The sequence below is a fragment of the Bactrocera neohumeralis genome, chromosome 2, assembly GCF_024586455.1.
Source record: "Bactrocera neohumeralis isolate Rockhampton chromosome 2, APGP_CSIRO_Bneo_wtdbg2-racon-allhic-juicebox.fasta_v2, whole genome shotgun sequence".
Classification (NCBI taxonomy): domain Eukaryota; kingdom Metazoa; phylum Arthropoda; class Insecta; order Diptera; family Tephritidae; genus Bactrocera; species Bactrocera neohumeralis.
In genome coordinates, this window is record NC_065919.1 from 70,466,866 (window position 1) to 70,491,867 (window position 25,002).

The 25,002-nt window shown below is 36.8% G+C and overlaps 2 protein-coding genes across 2 annotated transcripts; both read right to left on the minus strand.

Moving 5' to 3' along the window:
- Positions 1-262: 262 nt before the first annotated feature.
- LOC126762663 (protein yellow-like) lies at positions 263-1,975 on the minus strand. The gene is made up of 5 exons (XM_050479572.1): positions 1,768-1,975; positions 1,519-1,703; positions 1,220-1,447; positions 598-1,119; positions 263-525 (listed from the first exon to the last, which is right to left on the minus strand). The coding sequence occupies exons 1-5, from the start codon at positions 1,973-1,975 to the stop codon at positions 382-384; spliced, it is 1,287 nt and encodes a 428-aa protein (XP_050335529.1). The 3' UTR covers positions 263-381.
- Positions 1,976-8,254: 6,279 nt separating this feature from the next.
- On the minus strand, positions 8,255-10,241 carry LOC126763256 (protein yellow-like). Its single transcript, XM_050480604.1, has 6 exons — positions 10,220-10,241; positions 9,727-9,947; positions 9,479-9,663; positions 9,181-9,408; positions 8,538-9,059; positions 8,255-8,461 (listed from the first exon to the last, which is right to left on the minus strand). The coding sequence occupies exons 2-6, from the start codon at positions 9,932-9,934 to the stop codon at positions 8,255-8,257; spliced, it is 1,350 nt and encodes a 449-aa protein (XP_050336561.1). The 5' UTR covers positions 9,935-9,947; positions 10,220-10,241.
- Positions 10,242-25,002: the final 14,761 nt, after the last annotated feature.

Below are 25,002 nucleotides of genomic sequence, written 5' to 3' on the forward strand. Positions count from 1 at the left end.
ACATATCATCCATTCACAGTAAAGCACTCTAGATGGAGCTTGTGACAAAGTCCCATATAATATATCTTTACATTTCATTCAATAGGAATGTTATTTCAGTGTTAGATAATATAGTATATGCGTAACTTTTATCGATATTCAATAATATAATATAAATAATTGGAGTGTTAATAAATGTGCTTGAATTCGAAAACTTAACCGTGTGCTTACAAACTGTCTATCGTGCTTTCTGCTGGAGTTGTAAAGATTGTTATAAGGTGCATATATAATAAATAATACGTACGATTATTGTACATTAATTTTCAATAAAAGGTTTTCACAATGCCATAATTGACCAAGCGTTTGCAAAATATAGTGAAGATCAGTTAGTCACTTTGAGATTCATCTGAGGAGGACTCTGAAACACTCTGACCCTGACCCACTCTGAGATTCATCTGAGGTGGACTCGTTCTGTATGTCATCAAGAGGTCGACGTAAGAGGCGGAAGTTAACTTCATTAAAATCCAAAGTGCCTCTGGCGATTTGCTGCAAATTAGCAAAACATTAGCAGTAAAACCTAAGCGAACTGAGGCGTACTTTGAACAAGTAATGACTTACCTGAAAACGATTCGACGTCATCCATAATTCCTCAATGCCGGCTTTGTTTTTGTGCACCTTCATGCCGCTTACAAACTCAATCAGTTTTGGATCTGCTGGTATATCTAACTCATTTTTAGGTGTGTACGGCTTATTCGACCTCCAACGAGTCAACTTGATTGGATTGAATGTAACAAAGTAGAGATTGTTTTGACTGTCCATCGCCTGAGCGGCACATGGGCTGCTACGTTCTCCCACCCGACGAAAAGCAAGCGGCGCGGCTTCCACATCCTCCTCAAATATGGTACGGTTGTTTATGACGCTCAACGGCACCGAATACTCGTATATAGTGGACAATGGATGGAAGTAGAGCTGTTCTCCATCACTGGCCAAACCAAATGTGCCATCCATTAGAAAGAATTTCTCATCGGCAATTGATAATAAGCCATAATCGGGATCGGGATACATGAATCTATTCTCGATACGCCAAGCAGCATCCAATTCCGAGTCATAAACAACCAGGCCATGATACAGGACATCAGCCTTTAATGATTTATTAGTACAGGAAAACAAAAACGAGAAAATTATTAATGTAGAACTAACTACGAAAGTTTGAAGCTTGAGAAGTAGATATCTTACGTACCACGTATACTTGTACTTTGCTACAGTTACCGGTTGGCGGAGGATCATTCACAAGAGCTATTGGCGTAATAAACCGCGAAGCGACATCTATGTATGTGCTTGGATCGAAAACATAACGATGGTACAAGGTATCGGTGTTCAAATCGATGACGAGTAGCTGTGGCGGACAATGTTGAATGTCGCCGATAACGCCCGTATCGACTAGGATCATTTGATTACACTCCGTTATCTACAAGGTGGTAAAAAGAAATGAAGATATTAAAAACACCCACTTAAGCACCATGCTAAATGGGACCCTACCGCCACACGGTACACTGAAGTAATTTTATCACAACTACTGCCATTTGAATTGTGCCAACTGTAGTCGGGATATGGCAGCAGTACTGGTCCATTCTCCTCAGTTTTGTTAGTCACCACCGCCAAAGTGTACGGAATACCTGTGGTGAATCTGGGTGTTGTCGTAAAGATACGTGTTCTCTTTTCCGCTAAAGAATGTGTGGAAAATTTGTGTGATTTTGTTATTGCCATTTAAGTTGACACATTACTTACAGTGGTAATCGACCGCCACATCGATGGGTGTTGCGTTTTCAGGTACTAAGTTATCATTGTCTATAGCGTCTTGACGATCTTCCTCCGTAGCGAAGCCATAGACCACTTGTTTCCACTCGAAGACAGTCTCCAACTCGCGTAATTCATCACTAAGTATGGCATGCGGCGTTAGAGACAATATCAGGGTAACGAAGAATGCTCTCCACATAATGCTGGTTTGCTTTGTGAAACTTTTGCTGTGAAGGTCAGAATGCTTTACGATGGTCTACTATTTTGTTGAAGGACTGAAAGAAGACCTCAAATAGAACTATGAGAACTCTAAATAATCGCAAATAAAGTAAAAACTACTTATTTAGTCTCTTTAAAATTGAACATGTTTTGTATTTGCTTATTTTTTATGTATGCCAACACAGTTATTTCGGACAAATAATATTCTAATTTTCCCGACTCAAGCCATTCTCAAAATAATTTTGATTCCTACTGCTGAATTGACAGTTTTTAGTCGGATACAAAATCTAGTTCGTTACAGCATTCAGTCGGTTCCAAGTTAGTTTAATTTAACCGACCTGTATGAGCTCGATCGTTTGAATAAAATTAGAAAATCCCTTTGAGGGTATATAAAGTCAGAAGTATTAAGATTCCCCTTGCACCAGTGTTTGCTGCTACTTTTTGTTAGTATATTGTATATTTTTGAAATCAGACGACAACAGCTTATACTCTCCTAGATGTGTACTGATGTCTGGTGGAAATCAGCACACATTTATATATGGTTACTGCTTCACAAAGAAATTTATGCATTACAATTTAAAGTATGTAATCAATTGTTTGAAGAAAATCACTTACTAATAAGTGCCAGGTGATATAGTTTTAACGAGTAGCAAACAGGAAATAGAAAATTTAACAGAAAATCAGAATAAAATGTAAGGTTGTTACATAATGCCATTGGAGATAATTGGATAGTAGGTAGCATAACAATTTATACGGTTTTTTTATGTAGAAATATTTTGAAAAATCCTAAGGTTGCGGCGTAAATATATGCAAATATTCACTATTTGGATTTTTTTTTAATTTGCGTACGTGCGTTTACATTTCTGCTTTGAATAAATCTGTCACTGAGGCGTCATAAAAAGATATACGTAAGTTAAATGCGTCTTTCTCTCTAATGTTGCGTTTTCCGTCAACGACCGTTGATCGCAATGTAGCCTACGAGTGCTAGTCGCTCTGCTAACTACTAAATTTTGCAGTAAATTTCAATTTTCAATGAATGTTTTGGTTAACTGGGGCACACAATAATTTGTACAAAAGTAAGTAAATAATAATTTTAAAAATTCGGAAGTACCTTGAAGTGCTTATCAGAAAAAAAAAATAATGGCCGTATTAGCATTTAGAAAATATATTTCAAATTGAACAGTTTTAAAGTTTTCTGATTTCCAAGACTTTCAAAATTTCCTGATTTCGATTAGTCAGTTTTGGGTAGGTTTTTATATGTGAAAGGTTATTAATCCATAAGGAAATGCATTAATGCCTAAGATAAGAACCCAAATTTTATTGTCACTTCACTTGCTTTATTTAGTCGATATTTATAATCACTCTGGGAATAATTTACTTTCTATATGACAGGTCAATTGAAAAGTCCCAACCTCATACATAGATGGCGCTACTAGAATTAAATCACTATATGTAACTCCATGTTAGCCCTAACCTTCAAAAGGCGCGTGTATAAATTTGACAGCTGTCGGGTCATTAGTTTGTTAACTATATCATTTTAAGTGAAACAACTTTTGTTATTGTGAAAAAAATGGATAAAACGAAATTTCGGCGTTGATAAAATATTTCTTTTTGAATAGAAAAAATATAGTTGTAGCAAAAACTCGGCGTCAAGTTTCCGAACACTGTCCCAGTAAAATCAATCAACAAGGATTGATATGCTATGTTTAGAGGTGGTGAAATGAGCAGTGAAGAGGGTGCAGGCGAAACCCCAGAGATGTTTTTACCGATGAAAACAAAAAAAAGGTCCACAAAATAATTTTGCATGACCACTAAAGATATCAACTGAACGTGTGCATCATATTATTCACGAATATTGGTGTATAAGAAAGCTCTGCTCTAAAAAGTTGTTGTGGTGCGAATTCACTTCTGACCAAAAACACCAACGAGCTGATGATTCGAAGCAGTATTTGGAGATGTAATAAACCAGAGTATTTACGTCGATATGTGACAATGGATAAAACAAGGCTACATTATCAGATAAAAGTCCAATTGACAGCCATCCGATTGGACTGCACACTACGACCGCGCTTCAATTCGTGGAAAATCGCAACAGTCGGCTGGTAATGTTATCGGAACCGTATTTTGGGATGCGTAATGAATAAATTTTATTGACTACCTCCTGAACAACGACTATTACATAGTGTTATTGACCGTTAGAAGCCAAAATCGCCTAAACAGAAGAAAAGTGTTGTTTTGCCAATAAAATTCACTGTGTCACAAGTCAGTGAAAAAGGTGGCAAAAATCCATGAAGTGGGCTGCGAATTGCTTCTGCATGCATCCTATGCTCCAAATCTGACCGTAGTCACCAAGTGTAGTTGAGTTCTTCTCCTCCTGTTCTTCCCAACGGAGTGGAGGTCTTCCTCTTTCTCTGCTTCCCAGGGTACTGCGTCGAGTACTCTCAGAGCTGGAGTGTTTTCATCTCTTCGGAGATGAATACATCTCGTACAGCCCATAGTTCCATCGACTGCGATATTTGCCGTTGGCAATGCGTAAAGGACCATAAACCTTTCGCAGAACCCTTTTTTCGAAAACTCGTAACGCCGACTCATCAGATTTTGTCATCGTCCATGCCTCTGAACCATACTGAATATAGCAATAGGTTCAAGAAGTCACACGATAGGGAGTCGCCTTGTCTGAAACCTTGTTTAGTATCGAACGTCTCCGCGTGGTCCTTCCCGATCCTGACGGGGCTTTAGGTATTGCTCAACGTCAGTTTTCACAGGGTTGTGCGCTGGGTTTGGGAACCGCCACGTAAAAAAACACCTCCACTGAGAAGATCAAAATAGTCTCTCTGGACAGTTGGTTTTATTAAATAAAATAAAAATAACCTTATAACTAAACTTCATAGAATTGCATGTATGTAGGTACATACATATATAACATTCCAATGATTTTGTACGTTTGCTTATATTTGGTATATAGAATCGGCGCCGGTTTGATGGTTTACTGGTTTCCGACGATTTTCACCAATTTTCTACATTTTCTTTGATAACGATTGTGTAGTTTGAATAAAAATAAGAATATACATAAGTATGTATGTACGTGTTTCCAAAGTAAATAAGATTTCGTAAGATCAACGGCTGCTTTGGAATCGAACGGAAAGTATTATTTTGCTCGATTGTTGAGGAAGCGCCAAATATAAATATACATAAGTATATACCTACTATCTTAACAAATTTTTCTCAGATTGCAAATGAAAAAAATTTAACTATAAAACCTTTTGAGCTTTTGTGGCTTTGGAATTGTTGCAAATGTTGTAGAAGTATTTTTGAAAGTCTATTTTATCACGAACACAGGTATTTGAAGGGCGAAAGCATTCCGTGAACGAAGTGAAATCATCGAAAACTTACGTCATGCGAGTTGTCCATCCAACTCAGCTAATAACGTTTACATCGTAAAAGTTAAAAACAAAAAAAAAAACAAAGCTTTAAAATCGTCATGTTGGCATGAAAGAGAAAGCAAAGGGTGTCAATATTTTTTATGGATCGACTCGATACATTTTGGTTAATGTGAAGCGCGTCAATGCTAGACACGTGCCAAAGGCCTTTGGTAAACGATATCGTGTGGAGGTCGTAAAATAGATGCCTGACGACGTATGTATGTATATTGCTTGAGGATCGCACATTTATCAAGCGCGTCACTACTGGCGACGAGACATCAGTTTATGAATATGATGTCGAAACTGTCCAACAATCTAGCGAATGGAGGTTTAGAAAATGAACCAAAACCGAAAAAACAAATAAGTAAAAGTACTGAAGGCTATCCAATTTGATCACATATAACTGTAAAATATCTTCTGATGTCCAAGAATATATTTATTTATATAAATATTATATGTACCGAATACGAGACGTTTTATTCTTATTATTCTCTCGCTATTTGTTTGTTTACTAACTTATAATGCCGCCTCGTTGAGTACTGTAGAGCTCTTTAAATTGGAGTGTAAGTGTCTTCCTAAGTTTTGTAGTTAAAAAAATGCTTTCTTTTTATTAAATTTCTTCAAAAGTGATACCTATGAAAATTGTATTATTTTGCACGGTTTTTTTGTTTGGGTAAATTATCCGTTATTGTTCCAAAAACGAAATCAACTGTAATTGCATTTTAAAAAATTGTAGCGATTTGATTATTTTTGCGCATTTCAATAAATATTCTCGCCATTTTCTGCATTTCCTGCTTCCCCAAATTTTTAAGTCAGTCATTCCCATTTATATTGGATAGTCGAAAAAGTCTTTTCGTGTCACATTATGTCATAACATACAAGTATAGTGTTGGAAAGGTTTTAAGCTTCATTTAACCAAAAAAAAAAAAATAACTTCGGAGAAGTTGAAAAAAAGTTACAGCTGTTCAAAAATAAATGAAAATAATGAAGAATTTGAAATTTTAGTATAAAAAAGGGAAGAATGCCACGCAAGCCACCAATGAAATTTGTGAAGTTTACGGAGACGATGCTGCATCAGTTCGTGTAGCACAACAATGATTTGCTCGCTTCTGTTCTGGAAATTGAAAATTTCAATGTGAAAGATGCACCTCGATCTGGTCGACCTATCGTTGAAAAAGTCGGTGAAATTATGGAAAAGATTGATTAGGGCCGTCACCGTCAACAATGACATCGAAGGAACTTAACATTCATCATAAAATGGTTTTGAACCATTTAAAAAAGGTTGGCTACAAACAGAAGCTCGATGTTTGGGTATCACATGAATTGTCTTTGAATAATTTAATTGACTGAATTAACATCTGCGATTCCTTGATGAAACGAAATTGCTGAAGCGAATGGTAACTGGAGACGAAAAGTGCGAAAAAGATCATGTTCCAAGCGTGGTGAAGCTGAACAAATAATCGCAAAGCCAGGTTATGCTGAGTGTTTGGTGGGATTGGAAAGGAATATGCCACTATGCTAGACCACACACATCTTTGATGACTCGGAAAAAATGAGAGAGCTTGGCTGGAAAGTTTTGATACATCCACCATATAGCCCTGACCTTGCACTATCGAACTCTTATTTGTTTCGGTCAATGCAGAACTCCCTTAATGAAGTAAAGTTGACTTCAAGAGAAGTTTGATTAGAAATAAGAAAATACATTTTCAACTACCCAATATACTTGTATATATATATAACCATATATCTATCTCGGTTAGGTTTAGGTGATACATACTACCGTTAGGTGAACAAAACTGTTCAAGAGTATAAACAAGTATATGAATAACCCGTGCGCAAAAATGCTGTTGACCAGTGTTATTTGTTTAATAACTCTGATCGTGGTAATCTCGTTATGTGCGCATTTCTTTTCAAATTGCCGCGAAATGCCCGTATGCTATATGTTTGCTTTATAAGTGTACAAGTTGTCGAACAGACCATCTTTATCTTTATGGTTATGTTATCCCAAGGAGGACAGGAAAAAATATCTTGAACATAACCACAAACACTTTTATCGCCGATGGCACTCGGAGGTGACAGTGCAAGAGCAAATAATAAATAATATTATTTTATTTATGTATACAAGAAGATATACAAAGCTCGGGAGAGCAAAATAAAAAAGACAAAATAATTTATGTTTATATATATCTACATCATGTGGATTTTTGCAAAAATCGATGGCATTTATTATATATTTTATGAGCATTAAACTGACATTAGAGGCATAAAATAACTCTGAAATATTGGCACGTGTATACATATTAACTCTACTCGTGAGTCATTCACCAGTTAGCAGTCGAAATTCTCGAACGAGTTATCGGAAATCAAACTCAATGGATAGATCATCTGAGACTTAGTCGCGTCCAACATTTAAAAGAGATAATCTTCAGAAAATAAATGCTAAAGAATGTTCTTTCGAATGATAATAAAGATGCCTCATTAAATTTGAAGTTTCTATGATTTTGGGAACCTCTAAATGGATCACTCTATATTTTCATTCAATAGCAAATTTGTTTCATTGTTAGACCAAACACTTTTCAAACTATTTTATATATGTAAGTGTGCATAATATTAACTTTTATTGATATTCAATAATATAATATAAATAACTGGAGTGCTAATAAATGTGCTGGAATTCGAAAATTCTACTTTGTGCTGACAAAATGTCTATCGTGCTTTCCGATAAATTGTTATAAGGTGCATATATGTATAAAAATACGTATGATTATTGTGCAGTAATTTTCAATAAAAGGTTTCCAAAATGCCAAAATTGACCAAGCGTTTGCAAAATGTGAAGATCATTTATTCACTCTAAGATTCATATGAGGAGGACCCTGCATCACTTTGAGATTCATCTGAGCTGGACCCTGTCTCATTCTGAGATCCATCTGAGGAGGACCCTGCCTGAATTTATTTGAGGTGGACACCTTCTGTATGTCATCAAGAGGTCGACGCAAAAGGCGGAAGTTAACTTCATTGAAATTTAAAGTGCCTCTGGCGATTTTCTGAGGATTACCAAAAAATTAGCGATAGAATCTAGTGCTAACTGTGGAACTGAACTTTAAACAAGCAGTGACTCACCTGAAAACGATTCGACGTCATCCATAATTCCTCAATGCCGGCTTTGTTTTTGTGCACCTTCATGCCGCTTACAAACTCAATCAGTTTCGGGTCTGCTGGTATATCTAACTCAGTTTTAGGTGTGTACGGCTTATTCGGACTCCAACGAGTCAACTTGATTGGATTGAATGTAACAAAGTAGAGATTGTTTTGACTGTCCATCGCCTGAGCGGCACATGAGCTGCTACGTTCTCCTGTTTTACGAAAAGCATGCGGCACGGCTTCCACATCCTCCTCAAAAATGGTACGGTTGTTTATGACGCTCAACGGCACTGAATACTCGTTTATAGAAGCTAATGGGTGGAAATAAAGCTTTTTTCCATCACTGGCCAAACCAAACATACCATCCATTAGAATGAATTTCTCATTGGCAATTGTGTGTAAGCCTTGATCAGGATCGGGATACATAAATCTATTCTCGACACGCCAAGCAGCATCCAATTCCAAGTCATAAACAACCAGACCATGAAACGTGACATCGGCCTTAAATGATTTATTAGTACAGGAAAAAAGGCGAGAAAAATGATAAGCATAAGAGTTAATAAAGAGTCAATAGCAACTAACTACGTGAGTAGAAAGTTTGAGGAGCATTCATCTTACGTACCACATATACTTTTACTTTGCTACAGCTACCTTTTGGCGGAGGATCGCTCACAAGAGCTATTGGTGTAATGAAAAGTGAAGCGACATCTACGTATATGCTTGGATCGAAAACATAACGATGGGACAAGGTATCGGTGTTCAAATCGATGACGAGTAGCTGTGGCGGACAATGTTGAATGTCGCCGATAACGCCCGTATCGACTACGATCATTTGATTACACTCAGTTATCTACAAGTTGGTTAAAGGAGTGAAAATATTAAATACACCCACTTAAGCACCAAGCTAAACAGAAACCTACCGCCACACGGAATACTGAAGTAATTTTTTCACAACTACTGCCATTTGAATTGTGCCAACTGTAGTCGGGATATGGCATCAGTACTGGTCCATTCTCCTCAGTTTTGTCAGTCACCACTGCTAAAGTGTACGGAATGCCTGTGGTGAATCTGGGTGTTGTCGTAAAGACACGTTTTCCCTTTTTCGCTAAAGAGTGTGTGAAAAATGATGTGATTTTTTTATGGTTATTTATGTTGACACATTATTTACAGTGGTAATCGACCGCCACATCGATGGGTTTTGCATTTTCAGGTATTAAGTTATCATTGTCGATTGCGTCTTGACGATCTTCCTTCGTAGCGAAGCCATAGACCACTTGTTTCCACTCATAAAGAACCTCCACCTTGCGTATTTTAGCGTTGAGTATGGCGTGCGGCGTTAGTGCCAATATCAGAGTAACGAAGAATGCTCTCCACATAATGCTGGTTCGGCTTGTGAAATTTCGAAAATGAATGAATAGCCTTTATAACGTACGTCTATTTTTAATTTGAATTTGTTGATGGACTGAAAGAAGAATTCAAATAGAACTATAAGAACCCTAAATAATCCCAACTAATGTAAACATTTTTTGCCATAATTTTGAGACATTTAGTACTCTCGAATCGACAGTTCTTGATCGGGTAAATACAAGAGTCCGAAGAAATTGTTCAGCAGCTGTTGAAAGCGAAGTTAATGTTTGTTCCTGTTTTATTTGCAAACTTACCCCAAAAGAACTTTAAAGATCCGAAATCAATGGTGAGACTATTGACACGATAATTTCAACCGTTTCGAGAGCTTTAAGCGTGTGTTTGTGAATTGCCGTATGGCAATTTTAAATTTAGCTAAAACTATTTAATTTCAGAAGTATTAAGATTCTGTTCTAACATTTTTTTTTTGCTATGTTTTATAAGGATATTCTATATTTTTTAGAGAATTGTTGTCAACTGCTTATGTCTTCCTAGAAGTTGACTGATGTTTTGTGGGAATTAGCACACCTTTATATATGAAATTTATTCACATCTATTTCAAGTTCAAGTGAAGGCACGTTTTCCCCTTAAATATGTAATAAATTGTTTGAAGAAAATCACGGTTTAACGAGTAACAGAAAATTTTAATTTTAATTGAAAATCAATATTAACTATAACATTGTTATATATTGCCATAGGAGATAATTGTATTATATAAAAGGTGAACCATTTCGAGGTTCCCTGGCCGTGGCGACGTATCAGATGGTTGTTGGTCATCCGTTGAGTCCAATTTTCGATGAATCGTTCGAGCATAACACGCGTGATGTTTTACTCCAAGGCCTTAACCGAAGCGGTATTGTCCGCTTAAGACTTTACATTTCCAAAGAGGAAAAAGTCAAACGGTGTAATATCACACGATCTTGGCGGCCTACCGACCGGCCCAAATCTTGAAATTTTCTGCTCACCGAAATGTTCTCTCAATAAATCCACTGATTAGTGCGATGTGTGTGAAGTGGTGCCGTCTTATTGAAACCAAATGGCGCCGAGAGCAAGATGTTTGATTTCAGGCATCAAATAGTCGGTTATCATGGCGCGATAACGGTCGCTATTGACGGTTACGTTCTCATTGGCATCATTTTTGAAGAAATATGGACCGATGATTCCACCGGTCCACAAGCCACATCAAGCTGTTGTTTTTTCTTAACGAAATTGCGGCTCTTGAATTTCGTCAGGTTGCTCTTCTTCCCAAAAGCGGACATTTTTCTTGTTTACATACCCATTGAGTCAGAAAAGGGTCCCACACTGAACAAAATACAAAATACAGCAGAGACAAATACTTACAATTAGTCACGTAAACGCATTCAATGCACTCTGCAGTGTTCACGAAACCTAAGATATCTGAATGGCAGAGATGTACAATTTTTGTGGTTGGCTTGCCTATGTCCGAATTTTTGGTGAGCGTTCTACAGTCTAGAGTGACTTTATGGCCTGTTGTTATTGCTTACAATATCCAAGAAAGTTTCGTTTAAACTCAGCGATGGGTTATTGAGATTAAGTTACTTTGGTCAGTGTTGGATATTATGTGGTTAACGCGGCTGATATGAAAACTTGTCGGGACTGAGCAGAAGGGTTGGCAAGTAAAGAGTTGTAAATAAAAATGATTTTATTTATTAATTAAATTAGGTTGCGATATGAAAAGTAAAAGATTGTGGTATAATATTTTATTCCCTTCCCAACTATCGATTCACTCTTAGCTATTTAACCGTACCGTTACCGTATCTATTCGGTTTGAAAAAATGGGATCAAGGCGGGATCAAGTGCGAGGCATAAACGTGTTGATATTCTATTTGGTAGCAATGTCAGAGGTTGTTTATGAATTAACTTTACATTAAAGGTTAAATAAGTAACATTCTGTGGTATTGGTAAGTCAATAACTAATTGATAATTTATAATGCATGTTACCATTCTAAATGGTGGAGAGCGTGGATATTGTTATCAACTCTTGTTTCAGACTACCAGACCACTGTACCATAGTTAAAGCAGAAGTGGCAACCATCCAGGAAGCAGCAGTTGTACTTCTACGAATTGCGGCTTCTTTTAAGGAAGTATGCATCCACTCCGATAGCAGAGGCTACCCTTGACTTGTATGGCCTTGAGTTCGCTGACATCAAGCTCGAAGCTAGTCAAAGAATGGCTGACCTTATCAACAGCAGCATCAAGCTACTTCCATATTAAACTTGTTTGGGTTGCCTGGCCACAGCGGAATCGTCGCAAATTGTAAAGCCGATAAGTTTTCAAGAAAAGGTAAATTCCATTAAGTTAGGAAGGAGCAAGGGTTACCGTGTCTTCGTGTATTGGGGTGCTGCACTTATGGGCTTCGCGCGAGCTCATTAAGTGTTGCTCAGCAACCTGCTGTTGTAGGGGTGCGAAAGCTTTCTGGCGCACAGTGGAAAGTAAAAGCTCTATTAAACTGTTAGCTCTTATCAAGGCTCACATTACCGCAATAATAGGCGTCCTATTTGAATACTGTCCTATTGGCACTCAAAGGTTTTGGAGGATGTAACTTGTTAAAATTGCAAGAAGAGATAGAAACATCTAAGCACTTTCCACCCATTGTCCGGCTTTCACCAGATTGGGGTTGCAGCATTGGCTGGAATTGATATGAGCCGCCTCAATAAACTTGTGTCGGGCTCAAGGTATTTTATCGTTATTCGAATGTCTTTTTGATGTCTGTTCGTCTGTCTGTATATACACGAATCAGCCCTTTCGTCTTTTGAGATATCGATCTGAAATTTTGCACACGTCCTTTCTCTTCAAGAAGCTACTAATTTCTTGGAATATAGGAATAGGGGTGTCCGATGTGTAGGGTTTGTAGGGCCTGCAAACAGGGACTCATTGCATGCTGGACATATATTTGATATGTCGGGGTCGATTATGGAAAACAGAAGTTTAATCTACTACAGTATTCAGAACGAAGCTGCGCAAGGATCACTCTTGATTCTCGCGACAACTCGAGCTCATCGTCTGCAGTGGGTAATGGTTTGGCTCCAAGTACGCCATTCACTAAGAGGGAGTCGGTGAAGGTGTTTATGGCTTGGAAGTTTCGAGATGTAAAAGTTAAAGAGCAATGGGGAGAAGGCACCACTCAGCGGAACACCTTGTTTAATTTTTCTCAATTTAGAGTTTTTACCTCGTAACAGTACGGATGATTGTCGAGCGCTCAGATAGACTATAGTCCTCCTATTTAGTTTTGGAAGTAGCGTAGATTTTATAATGTCCTCAAAAAGCGTTGTGTGGTTGACTGTGTCCAATGCTACGAGAATCGTCCTCTTGCAAGGTGATTTTCGGTTGAGGCAATGAACTATATGTGCGTTTATGACGCTAAGTGCTGTGGTGGTGCTGTGCACTTTTTGGAAGCCATGTTGGTGATTTGCTAGACTCAGGTAGTATGTGAAGGTTGGGACTAGCAAGGCCTTCACTACTGGGTAGAGGAGAGTTATCGGATGATAACACTCCCCTTTGTTGGCGGGTTTCATAGGTTTAATATTGGGTCCACTTTTCAGATTTTCCACAAATCTGATATGTGAAGATGGGTCAGCGATAGGTTGAGGACCTTCATGAGGAAGCTTACTGTCGTGAAGCGTATTTGCTATAGCATCAGCATGTTAATTCCATCAGGGCCAATGGATTTGGACAATTTTGCATTGTTGATAACATTCTGAACCTGCTCATCGGTGAAAGTAACTGGTGCGCAGTCTTTTGGCATTTTGGTAAGCTTTAGAATAAGATTGTCATTTATTTTCCGCGATGTGGTGCTTAGTTATCAGTAGTAATCTCAAATTGTGAACTATTAGTAAATTAGAATTGTTTCTTTTCTGTTTTTGTTATCATAACTGTTCAGTCAATCAGTAAATTTGTCAATACGTCTCTGCCATTATTACACTTCCCAGAAAAGCATTTGGTACTAAAATTTCGCTAAATTTGTTGACCACGCATTACTATGATTTTTATATAATTACATTACAGTTAACTTAAGTGAAAACGTCTTTCCTTATTTTTTTTCTGCTTAACAAATACGCATCCGGGTGAAACCAGAAAGACAAAAACCGTCAAACTGTCAAAGAAGCATTAAGCGAAGATTAACAATCAATATGAGGCAACGCATAAATCTCTCCTAAGAAGATACTAAAAAGCAAATATGCCAAAGCTCGTCACGTATTTGGATGCCTTATAAATTATAACCACTTAGGAAGAAAATTCTTTCGTTAATGCTTTCCTTAAGTTGCAAAATGCGTAGGCTGAAATTGAAGTACGTTGGCACGTAGTTACAATGTTTTTAGGCTAAATAGGAAGTTATCGGAAGAGTAATGGCACGTGACGTAGCAAGCTAAAAGCTAGGATGCGAAGTGTTGAAGGGCGCGTCGGATTCAATAAAGAGTTAAAGTGTAGTAATTTTCTATATCTAAGCTAATGTTCTTGCTTCATCCACATTTCTTTCATGCAAACAGTTAAAAGGAAACAGTTGAAGGCAGCGAGTGGCATTCATTCAGGGCAAACTCGGAGAAATGTTAAGTAGAGCAATAGTGCTAAAGAAGGTATGTGGGAGTCTCTTTTGATAAAACGACAACCTTACAAGGGACAACAGCACAAAAAAAGCAAGTCCACAAAGAAGCAAAGGGAACTGAAAGTAAACAAAAAGGAAACAAGAAAAAAACTTGAAACTCTAACAGCCATGACCTTCCCGAAACAATTATTTCCACAAACAACCATGGAACCAATTCGCCGCGATTGAGCGCATTGTTAGTACCACTAGAGCACTGTTGCCTGCTCTGGTGTGATTTGTCTTTACTCATGGTATGCGGTCTTTTATTTACTCATGAATTGGTTTTAGCTTCTCTCACTGTCGTGTTTGTAGTAGCGGCGAATTGCGGCAAGAGAGCGCAGTTAATAACAGTATGGCAACGCTGTGGGTGCTCAGTAAACTCAGTTGATAGAGAAAAGTGAACACAATTTACAACAAAAACTGGTTTGTTTATGTTTCCGCTGCTTCTTATCAGCGGCTGCCGCATTGCGATTTTCTCAGCTGAACTCATTTTGGGCATCAGCGTTTGCGTCGCCGTTCGACAACGCTGCTGCGTTCGATTAACAGCGGCAGAAGCAGTAGCAGAGACGGTGACAGCTTCGACAGCAGAATTCGCAGCAGCAAAGCAGACGTCCACTGGCGGCGCATGAATGGCGTGTAGCCTTTTGCCTCTGTTACCGGTTATGTGCAGGTTATTCGGTTGCAAAACATTTCGATGTATTAATAGAAGAGGAAGAAGTAGAGAACTTCTACGTTGAATTCTCTTCGGACATTACTCATTCGCCGTGTTGTACAATTTTAAAGCGACCACACAACTTGCTGGCTAAATTTATTTTAATGTACGAGTACAAACACTAATTTATTATATTTACAGCTGTGAAGTTTAAAAATTTGAAATTACATGCAGAAGTGTTCAAAACAGGAAAAAGTGAATTTTGAAAATATTTAGAATATTATCGGTTTTGGAAAATAAATTTCAAATTGGACTTAATTTTTTTAAAAACTTTTTTAGTATCAAAAGTTTTACAGTTATAAATAATTAAATAATAATAAAAAAATATATATATATTACATACATACATATAAATGTACATATACATATGTATATATGTACATATATATACATGTACATATATAGCATCTGCCAATGGGGATGACATGATATTGATAGCACGTGGCGGCCATGTGTGTTTACAGATTTGTGTCAAATTTTCTTAGTGTGCTCAGTAAAACTTGTCATTTCATCATGTCTGCTTACATTTAAGTTAGGTTAGTTTAGGTAGTGGGGTTGATCCAAAATCGTTGAATCTCACTTGGACAGAAATTCGTACTTTGTGTTACCCAAAAACTCTTAAAAGAGTTCTTATGATAAACGTATTAAGGCGGTTAATATCTATCCCAGAAACTTTGCTGGGTTCGCCTTAGATGTGTCGACCGAAATATTACAATCTTAGTGTGGAAGAAGTTGGGCAAGATGATGACCTCTTACAGCTCGCTCCGGTCCAGAAGCTTGACCAGCGCTTACTTAGCTTACTGACGCGGTTTGGTCTCAAAAACCGGACAAAATTATTTAAAGTGATTTTATGAATGAAAATGAATAAAAATGCATGCAATCAGAAAATAAAACATGTAAAAGAACAAGACAACATTTTATATTGAATATATTTGAGAGGAGTGCCGACCAGATTTTATCTATTTTTGCTCAACCCACATACTACAAATATATGTGGAAATACTCAAAAAAAATGTTCCCTCGGTTTCATTTAGCCAATCAGCTCATCGGGTCAAGTTGTCCGAAAATCTTCAATAGTTATATAGGTGGGGGGTTGTGTTGGAGGGGTCAAGTTTTTGCGCATTGTATCTAGTTTAGGCGCAAAAATACTAATAAAATATGTTCTGCAATTTTCATTGAGACTTGACTCAAACATTGGCGGATATATCCAAGATAAAGTGACCTAGAAGTTCTAAAATCTTTATATTAGGTACTAGTTTATTGAGCAGACACAATGTACTATTGCAGAAAAGATTCTGTGTGAATTTCACATATCTCACACAATGGACGATATTTTCGGTCAAAAGTCAACTATTGGTATCGGGTACCTAGTTGAATAATTTTGGGCGAAAAGGTGGCTTACACCACAAAATTTTAGACGGGGAAAATGTTTAAGGTTAATTAGAAGTTGTTTACAGGAAAAATAATTCATAGCTGCAACACTATAACAAAAACACTAATTTCTAAAAAATAAAAAAAAAAATATGATTCGATTGTTATAAATACATTAACTAAATAATTTTTATATCATTAATATTAAAAACATACCATGTTGTCAATCCATAAAAAATATTTTCAAGAATTCCGTTCACGCTAAAAAAAAACCACTTGCAATTAGAACAATGGAGAGTTTCTCGAATAAGCACGTGCGTTCTGAACGAAGTGATTTGTGTGGCAATATAGCGGCTGAAGGTCATTCATTTAATGGGTTCATTGTAGATCCAAACAATTTTGAGTACCATCGCTAAAGTTTGTAGTTTTCAATTTTGTCCGGTTTTTGATCTATGTGTGACGGTTCAATGGTTCAACGCCAGAACACAAACAGACATCGGTGAACTGAGCTTCAATTTCAGACGATTCTGTTGCCTGAATCTATTGCTAATGAGGTCATGTACTCCTGGACTAGTTTTGAGCAGACAGTCAGCAAGCTATTACAGCCACTCGGCAGTGAGAGCGAATACACACTTCTCTGAAGGAGGTTGCACTCTGCAACCGTATATCGATTGTTGCCTTAATGGCAGGCACCTCCGCTTAAAAGCCGGTATAATGATTTGGTAATCTGAAAGCTCCAAACAGAAGACTCCACCATCTATTCTCCCTTTTAGCTTCAATCCGTCCGTGAAACGCTTACCGCACCTTCCTTTCAACGGCTTCGCCCCGTCTTAAGCCACTCGGAAGTGTGTGAGCCGTGAAGAAACCGTCAAGAAAAGATCTAGCCTGCTCAGAGCTCTTCATATAACCGGTTTCCCTAAGTCTAATAGCAGCCTTAGCCGCCAGCAGCTACCAGCTATGTCTACAGGTGCAACGTGTAGAATGCAATTTAATTTAATTTTTGGGTTGTCTTTAGTGCACAACACGTGGCAATTAGGACCTCTATTTGAAAATGCTCCAGTTGCTTAGCAAGTGTGATTCTTCCAAGAGACTTCTACCACAGAACGACACCATAAACATTATTGGCTTAACTATGGTTTCATAGTCAGAGCTTGGAAATTGACCAAAATTATTACGCAAATTCACATTCTCCGGTATCTACTTACTGTAAGAGATCTGCGCGCACAAAATTATCATCTCAGATGAGCCCCATTTCTGGCTTAAGGGCTTCGTTAACCAACAAAATTCTCACTACTGGGGTGAGCCAAATCTTCGTTTGGCAGGAAATGCCGGTACTATCAATATTAATGTTGACTGGCTTTTTTCCCGGAATTTATCGAGATCGATGTTGAGAATCTCTATTTTCAAAAAGGGTGGTGCACCTCCGCATGTTTCACGCCTAACATGGACATATTGCGTGCAAAGTTTGGTGATTCCTTAATTTTGCGAAATGACTCATTCAAAATCAAGCCTCTAGATTATTTGCTCTTGGTGTACTAAGTCAAAGGCTTAAGTCAATTATTTATCAACGATTGAGGAGCTTGAAGGCAACATTCAGCGCACTATGCCGAAATTCCAGTAGAATATCGGAGTAAACTGGTAGAGATATGTAAACGTTACCATGGTGACAATTTGATCAACTTTTTGCTGAATTCATGTAAAATCATATGCATATTACGAAAAAAAATAAATTTAAATAGTTAGTTTTTAAAACCCAAGAGTTTTTTGCATTCAATTTGCTACAAAATTGATCAATTTCAAGAAGCTGGAAGTTTTGAATTTTTCTATCTGATAATAAGATAAAGATATAAGACTATAAGGTTTGGAGAGGCTTTGTTAGAAGTGTCTATGAACCTATTTTTCAGAGTACCGAAGAGCGAAGAACTTATATTTTTTGTTCCACTCTAATATGTGTACACACCCGTATATATCTTTATCTATGTGTTACACAGTGCAAAATAATGTGAATGGCTTTAATTTACGAGGAAAACTAATGCATTTTGAATGTGAGCTTGCTGAATATTTGTTGTACAGCAACAATCGATTTATTTCTGCTGAAATTCCACTCGCAAGCTGATAACGTACATATGTTTATTTTCACACTTAATTTGGTAACCAAATTATTGATTAATTATGTAAGCATATACTTGTATATATGCATATTTCAAAGCGATTAAGATGCAGTATTTACTATACGAAATTACATATGTGTAAGTACATGTAGACATTCTTAAATTGCAATTTAGACACTGAGTTCCTTCAAGTCAAGTCTCTCAAGTGCCACAATGTCATCAAGCAATTTGTCATTTAATTAAATTCCCAAACACTTACACACAATTACAGATGTTTGGCTGTTGAGTGTTTGTTAGTGTGTAACTAACCGCTGCTCACAGTCATGCCATTGGGTCTCGTTGTTTGACACTTGGTTGACAGATTTGTGGCCACAGCATGACAATGCTGACATTGCGACCAAGAATTTCGGTTTCTAACACTTGTGTTTGACCAACTATGTGTGAGTGTATGCAAACAGTATTGCCACTTTGTGTGCGAAAGAGGTGATAATACCTACCAGTTCATATCTACCAGTTAATTTCCGCATTCGTGCAGCTTTGCCCTATCTCCAATTAAACTAATACAAAGATTTTCTAAATTTAAACTTCCGGTTGGCTTTAAAACGTATTATCGGTCATTACGTAACACATCCTCAGAAAAGACATAGTGCAAGTGAGCATGACCACCTGCTTATTTTCACTCGGTCTTTCTTTTTCTGTATACGTCAAACCACCAACGAGTTCTGCTGCATTTTATGGTTAAATTTTTAATGAGACTGCTGTCATTTACAGCCAATTGGGTAATAATTGTTGCGTAATTTGTTGGCATTTACTTCGCTTAATTGCCATTAAAAAGAGAAGATGAGGCAAACGAAGAAAACAAAAGATATTTCAGCGAAAACCAGACAGAAGGAATAGAACAGTTAGTGATTTTTATTTTGCTTTTCCCAGTTTCATTTTATTTACTTTCGGTTTTGCATTTTGTTTTGTTTCAAAAACATTGCCTTAATACGTGCATTTATTCCGTTGCGGTTGTAGCCTTAACATAAAACTAAATTAAAAGAAAAACCAAAAAACGAGGTCAAGAAAAAGTAAGGAAAAGCTAAGTTCCGGCATAACCGAACATTTTGTTTAAGGGGCAATACGAACCCATGAAAAATTAAGCGATTTTTTTTTTTTTTAAAGTACTCAATCGAATGTTTAAAAATTTGTTGAACATAAAAAAGTATATTTTCAGCTATATTTTAGTTTTCTTTTTACAAGAATATTGAAAAATAACGGAGTTAGGTGCTGTTTTTAAAGGTGGCAAAAAAAAAGTTCCCCAACTGCTAACATGATTCCGGCCAAATGAGTAACTGAAACAAGAAAATTCAAAAAGGTTATTAAAATCGAAGATATTTGCTATACAATAATTGTAAAAATATCCAAAATTAACAAAATGGCGTAGTTCAGAAAAAAGTATCGTTTTTTTTAGGTAAAAATGGTCGTTTTTTAATGCTAAATTGACAATTTTCAACCAATCAAAAAGGACGTAAGTCATTGTAGAGTAAATATATGCAAGCGATAGCTCAATTGAGTTATGATGTCAGCAATTTCGAAAAATGTCGTTTCGAGAAAAAGGTGTTTAAAGATTTATATCTGCGAACGGTCGCTCTTTAGACCGCTGCCATCGATTTTTTGAAATTGTCACACTGGTATAGCCCATTAAAGCCAAGGAAGTACCTTCCAGTACATAAGGCTTGTTAGTTATATGGGGCCTAAAAAGAGTTCTCATCCGATTTTATTCATTTTAATCACAAAAATGCACTCTTATAAGAAAAACACAATTTTATTAAGATAACTAACATATTGGTCGGCATATGCGGTATAAAGTCACCCGGAAAGTTCAAAAATCTTTATATTAGGTATACCGGCGTTAACGCCGCACAAACATACATACTAGAAATTAGAAGAAAAGAATTCTCTCTTAATTTCAATTATATATCTCACACATTGACAGATATTTTCGGTAAAAGGTCAATTATAAGAACTGGGTCCACATATTCAATTCCTAGTGGCAAAAATGGTTTGTTCGATTTACGCAATTTTTAGTCATAAGATGGCATACCTCAAATGCTCTACTCGTGCAATGTAGTCCGATTTTACACAATTTCCACTCTAACATAGGGATATGCGTAGAATGTTATACAACCCAATTTGGTTGTACTCGGTTTGGGCGGGTTTCGAGATATGTGTTTTCAACTAAAAGTGGACCATTAAAGGCCTCTGCTTGTAATAAAAATAATATATTTAAAAATTTATTGTTTAGCCAATCGAAATGTCATGCTAGAAAAAATATAAAATTTTCTCGCTTGCGGTATTTCAAAATATCAATTATTGTCATTTAGTCCAAACTCACGCTCACAACTTATCATAATGCTTGTCATAAAAATTATTTTTGTATTATATACAGAAATGAGCTTACGTAATTACAATTCTCAACACTTGGATTACTCACAACGTGTTATAAAATAATCGTAAATCATAAAATCATAAATTTTTGTACTAGTTTAAAAAATTTGTTGTTGGATTGCATACTAAAATAAGTTTACGCAAATACAACTCTGAACGCTATGTTTTCGGATCGTTATAGCTTATAACTTTATGAGACAATGTGAAACCCCTAACTATGTTTTCGGTTCGTTATAAATTTATGACACTATATGAAAGCTCTAACTAAATGCTATAGAGTAATTGCTGTACAAGGTTCCATTTAATGAGATAGTCTCAATAAAGAATTTTCATATTCGAAAGTGAATTTTTAAACCACAATACTTTCTTGAAATTTTGAGGGGGCAGATTTCCGGCATAAAAAGGATAACATTTTATACTTACATATGTATATGTTTACAAGTATCCATATACTCACATAATTAAATAAATTACCTTGAAGCGTGCCCTTTTAATAATTTGAACTAAATATTTATTTCATCCAACAGCATTTGCCTTTGCGCTTCAATTGAATTACCAAGTTGCTAACGAGGAAAACAAAGCTCAACTGAAATTATGAAAACCTAAATGATTTGTAATACATACAAATATTACTGCAATATTTTAGACGAAAAGTTGAGTAAGCTACTCGACGGTGAAGGGCAGCTTGCTCGAGTTCTCGATAAAAGTGTTGGTGGGTGCTTATTTCCTTCCACTGTGCTAAACATTTTGACGCAAATTTGCAATTACATATCAATTATGTTTTATCTGTTATAAACGGGTGTCTTAAGGAAATTTGTAAATTTAGTTCAGGTCGTTTTTATTGTTTCAATAACGAAATTGGTTTCATCGCAAGCACTTGTGTTAATCCACCAGCGATTTCTGACTTATTTTCCGGTGAGTGACGAAAAGCAATAAATTAATGCTAATTAAGAAAGTCGGAAGCAAAATTTCGATTATGAATTTGCGATTTGTTGAAACTTTTGATTCCCTTGCACTTGAAAGAGGGAAGTAAAGTTCGCTCGTTGCGAGTTGTAAATTTAATGCATGAGTGACCGAGTTGTATTGCGAAATATGACAACGATATTATTTCAGCTTCTAAGTACGGTTAGATGTACTTAAGGGAGTGAGATTGCGAGGGGAATTATATAGAAACACAGTATTAAAATGGGATTAAAAAATCCAAAACAAATTTGAAAACTTTCAATATCAATTTGATTCAATCATTTACACTCTGTTGAAGTAGGGATTTCCGTTGTTGGTTTTCGGAAGTAGTCTCTCAGTTTTTGAGCTATCGATCTGAAATATTGCACAAGTTCTTTTGCTTCCAAGGTGCTGCTCATTTGTCGGAACTCGCGATATCGGACCGATCGGAATCAATACTTTTACGGCAAACTTTTCCATTAGTGGAGATATCTTCACGAAATTTTCGTATAAGTGAAAGGTATTGTATCTTCGTTGTTTCTGTTTTTACCATAAAATGGAAGGAGAAGGCTCCTACGTAAACAAGCTCTTTACCTTTAATTTAAAACGTATCTAAATTAACTTTGGAAAATAACGAACATTCATAAAGTATATAAGTTAAATTGGATTAGTCTGGTAGGCCAATGAGCCACGTATAGATCAGTTTTGATCCTTTGCAATATCAGATGGAGTTCAGTTACTAGGTTAATGAGGAGTTGTCATTCTCTAGGATGCCTGAGCTTGATGCGAACAGACTCTGTCGCCTCACTATCAATACCAACTCCAATGTATCATACCGTTAGCAGTATTGTTTCTTTGGTGCCTTTACTCTAGACTCATCCTGCAGTCTTCTCGATCTGTCAGTCCCATTCTGCGGGAGTGTGTCGCCACCAGGCAGTGACCGAACTAGTTACTGAACTAGTTATCAATGTACCTAACCTCTATTGGGGATCTAGACTATCATAACCCCTTAATCAAACTTGCGAGACACTCAGAATTTAATTTTTGGATTTACGACATTTTATTTACATTCTGAGATTATTTACTCATCTCCACTCACCCATTCTCTCGCATAAGTGCTAATTATATATTAGCATAAATGAATTATTTCTGTTGATCTCTCGAATATTTGCTCGATACATGAAAACAATGCTCAATGGGAAAAAGAGGGAACGAGAGAAACGGAAAGAAGGAATAAATATAATCAAAGCTGGAGTAATTTAATTACTGACGGTAATAGTGTCGGTTTTGCATAAGACTACGCTATGAACACGATTCTGTCGTATTGCAAAAAGTGGATCTGCATCTTAAATTGACACGCGTAAACTAACAGAGATTTTAGTGCTGCAGCCTTCTTTTCCCTTACTTGTCTTTGAGAATTTGCGCTTAATGAACCTGCTTATCTCCATTATGCTTTTTGTAGATATATATTCAAGGTTTGGTAGCTGATGTAAGAGTTCTACTTTGAGATCGTGATAGAGCTGGGCACTCGTAGAGGAAGCGTAGAACCGTTTTCTTAATCCCTTGGAGTTTGCAGCTGCGGCAAACATTATTATAGGGTGTTGCCAATGCCCCGTAATGAAGACTGTAAGTCTACATACATATAATTTTTTCCTAGACCTACTTAATAAAATCTTAGTGGTTATTTTGTCATATCTTGTCCTTTCTGTTTCATTATACTTGTATCGCCTTAGGTTGTAGATTTCCATCTGCTCTGAGCTATTTGTTGATATTGCTTCCTCTTGATCGTTCTAGGGGACACGGTATTGACGCCGCATCAAACTTATCTAAAAAGGCTCCTGATGAACTCGTCTGCTTCTTGTTGCTGAAAATGTTCCTATGACTTGAAAGCAAATTTATCGACAAGTAGTGTTGGCCTGTCAGTGAGCTTTAAGCCGTCCTTGCTGTCGACTTTTGATTTCATCTTTAACGATGAGCAAACAGCTAGTAGGCTAGCAATTCCGCCTGACTATACGGTAGCTCTATAATATGTATGTATGCTCCCGTAGTTGCTTTGTAGAGTTTTATAGGCCTTCTATATGCCAAGTACTTCCGCTTGGAAGATGCAGTTCATTTTAGAACCGTCGGTATAGATTGAGATATTATTCTCCTCCCATACTCGACCTCTTATACATTCAAGTCTAGAGGGTATTCTCAACTCGAAGTCAACCTATGTAATAGGTCATAGTCTGATCTAATTAGATTTATTTTGAGCTGGTTCAGACCATCACTATGTCTATAAATTTTCATGTTCCAATTTCCTATTCGAGAGTTGGGATGCCGAATGAGGCCTTCGATATAGTTTTCTGCACCACTCCTTATTTTGGTGGCCAAATTTGGATTCTAATCGAATATCGCTGAACTTTGGCAGAGAATCATATGACGTTTAGTACCTAGAACTAGTAGGAGGTAATACGTGAACCAAGAAAAATATTCATTTATGGAAAGCACGGTACATACTTACTGCATTCCTCGATTGTTTGCATGAAAAACATGAGTTCATCATATTTGGGGTTTCTTTTATTGTTCCTCATTTTACTTACCTTAGTTAGAAGTATCTCTAAGCGACTGTGAATTCAAGCGAATGCGACTGCACGTAGAATTGACAGACAATTAGTTGGCAGGATTATGAAAAATTGGAGTTCCGCAGATTTTATAAGAAACTTTTGCTAAGGCGGAAAAAAAGAAAAAAATTCATAAGCTTCTTGTTTTTTGTGATATTAAAGCAGCGCCACTGAACAAGTAAGATGATGTTAAAGAAGTTATAATATGACATAAAACAAGAAAAAACGTTAACTTCGGTTGCACCGAAGCTAAATACCACGTCAAATG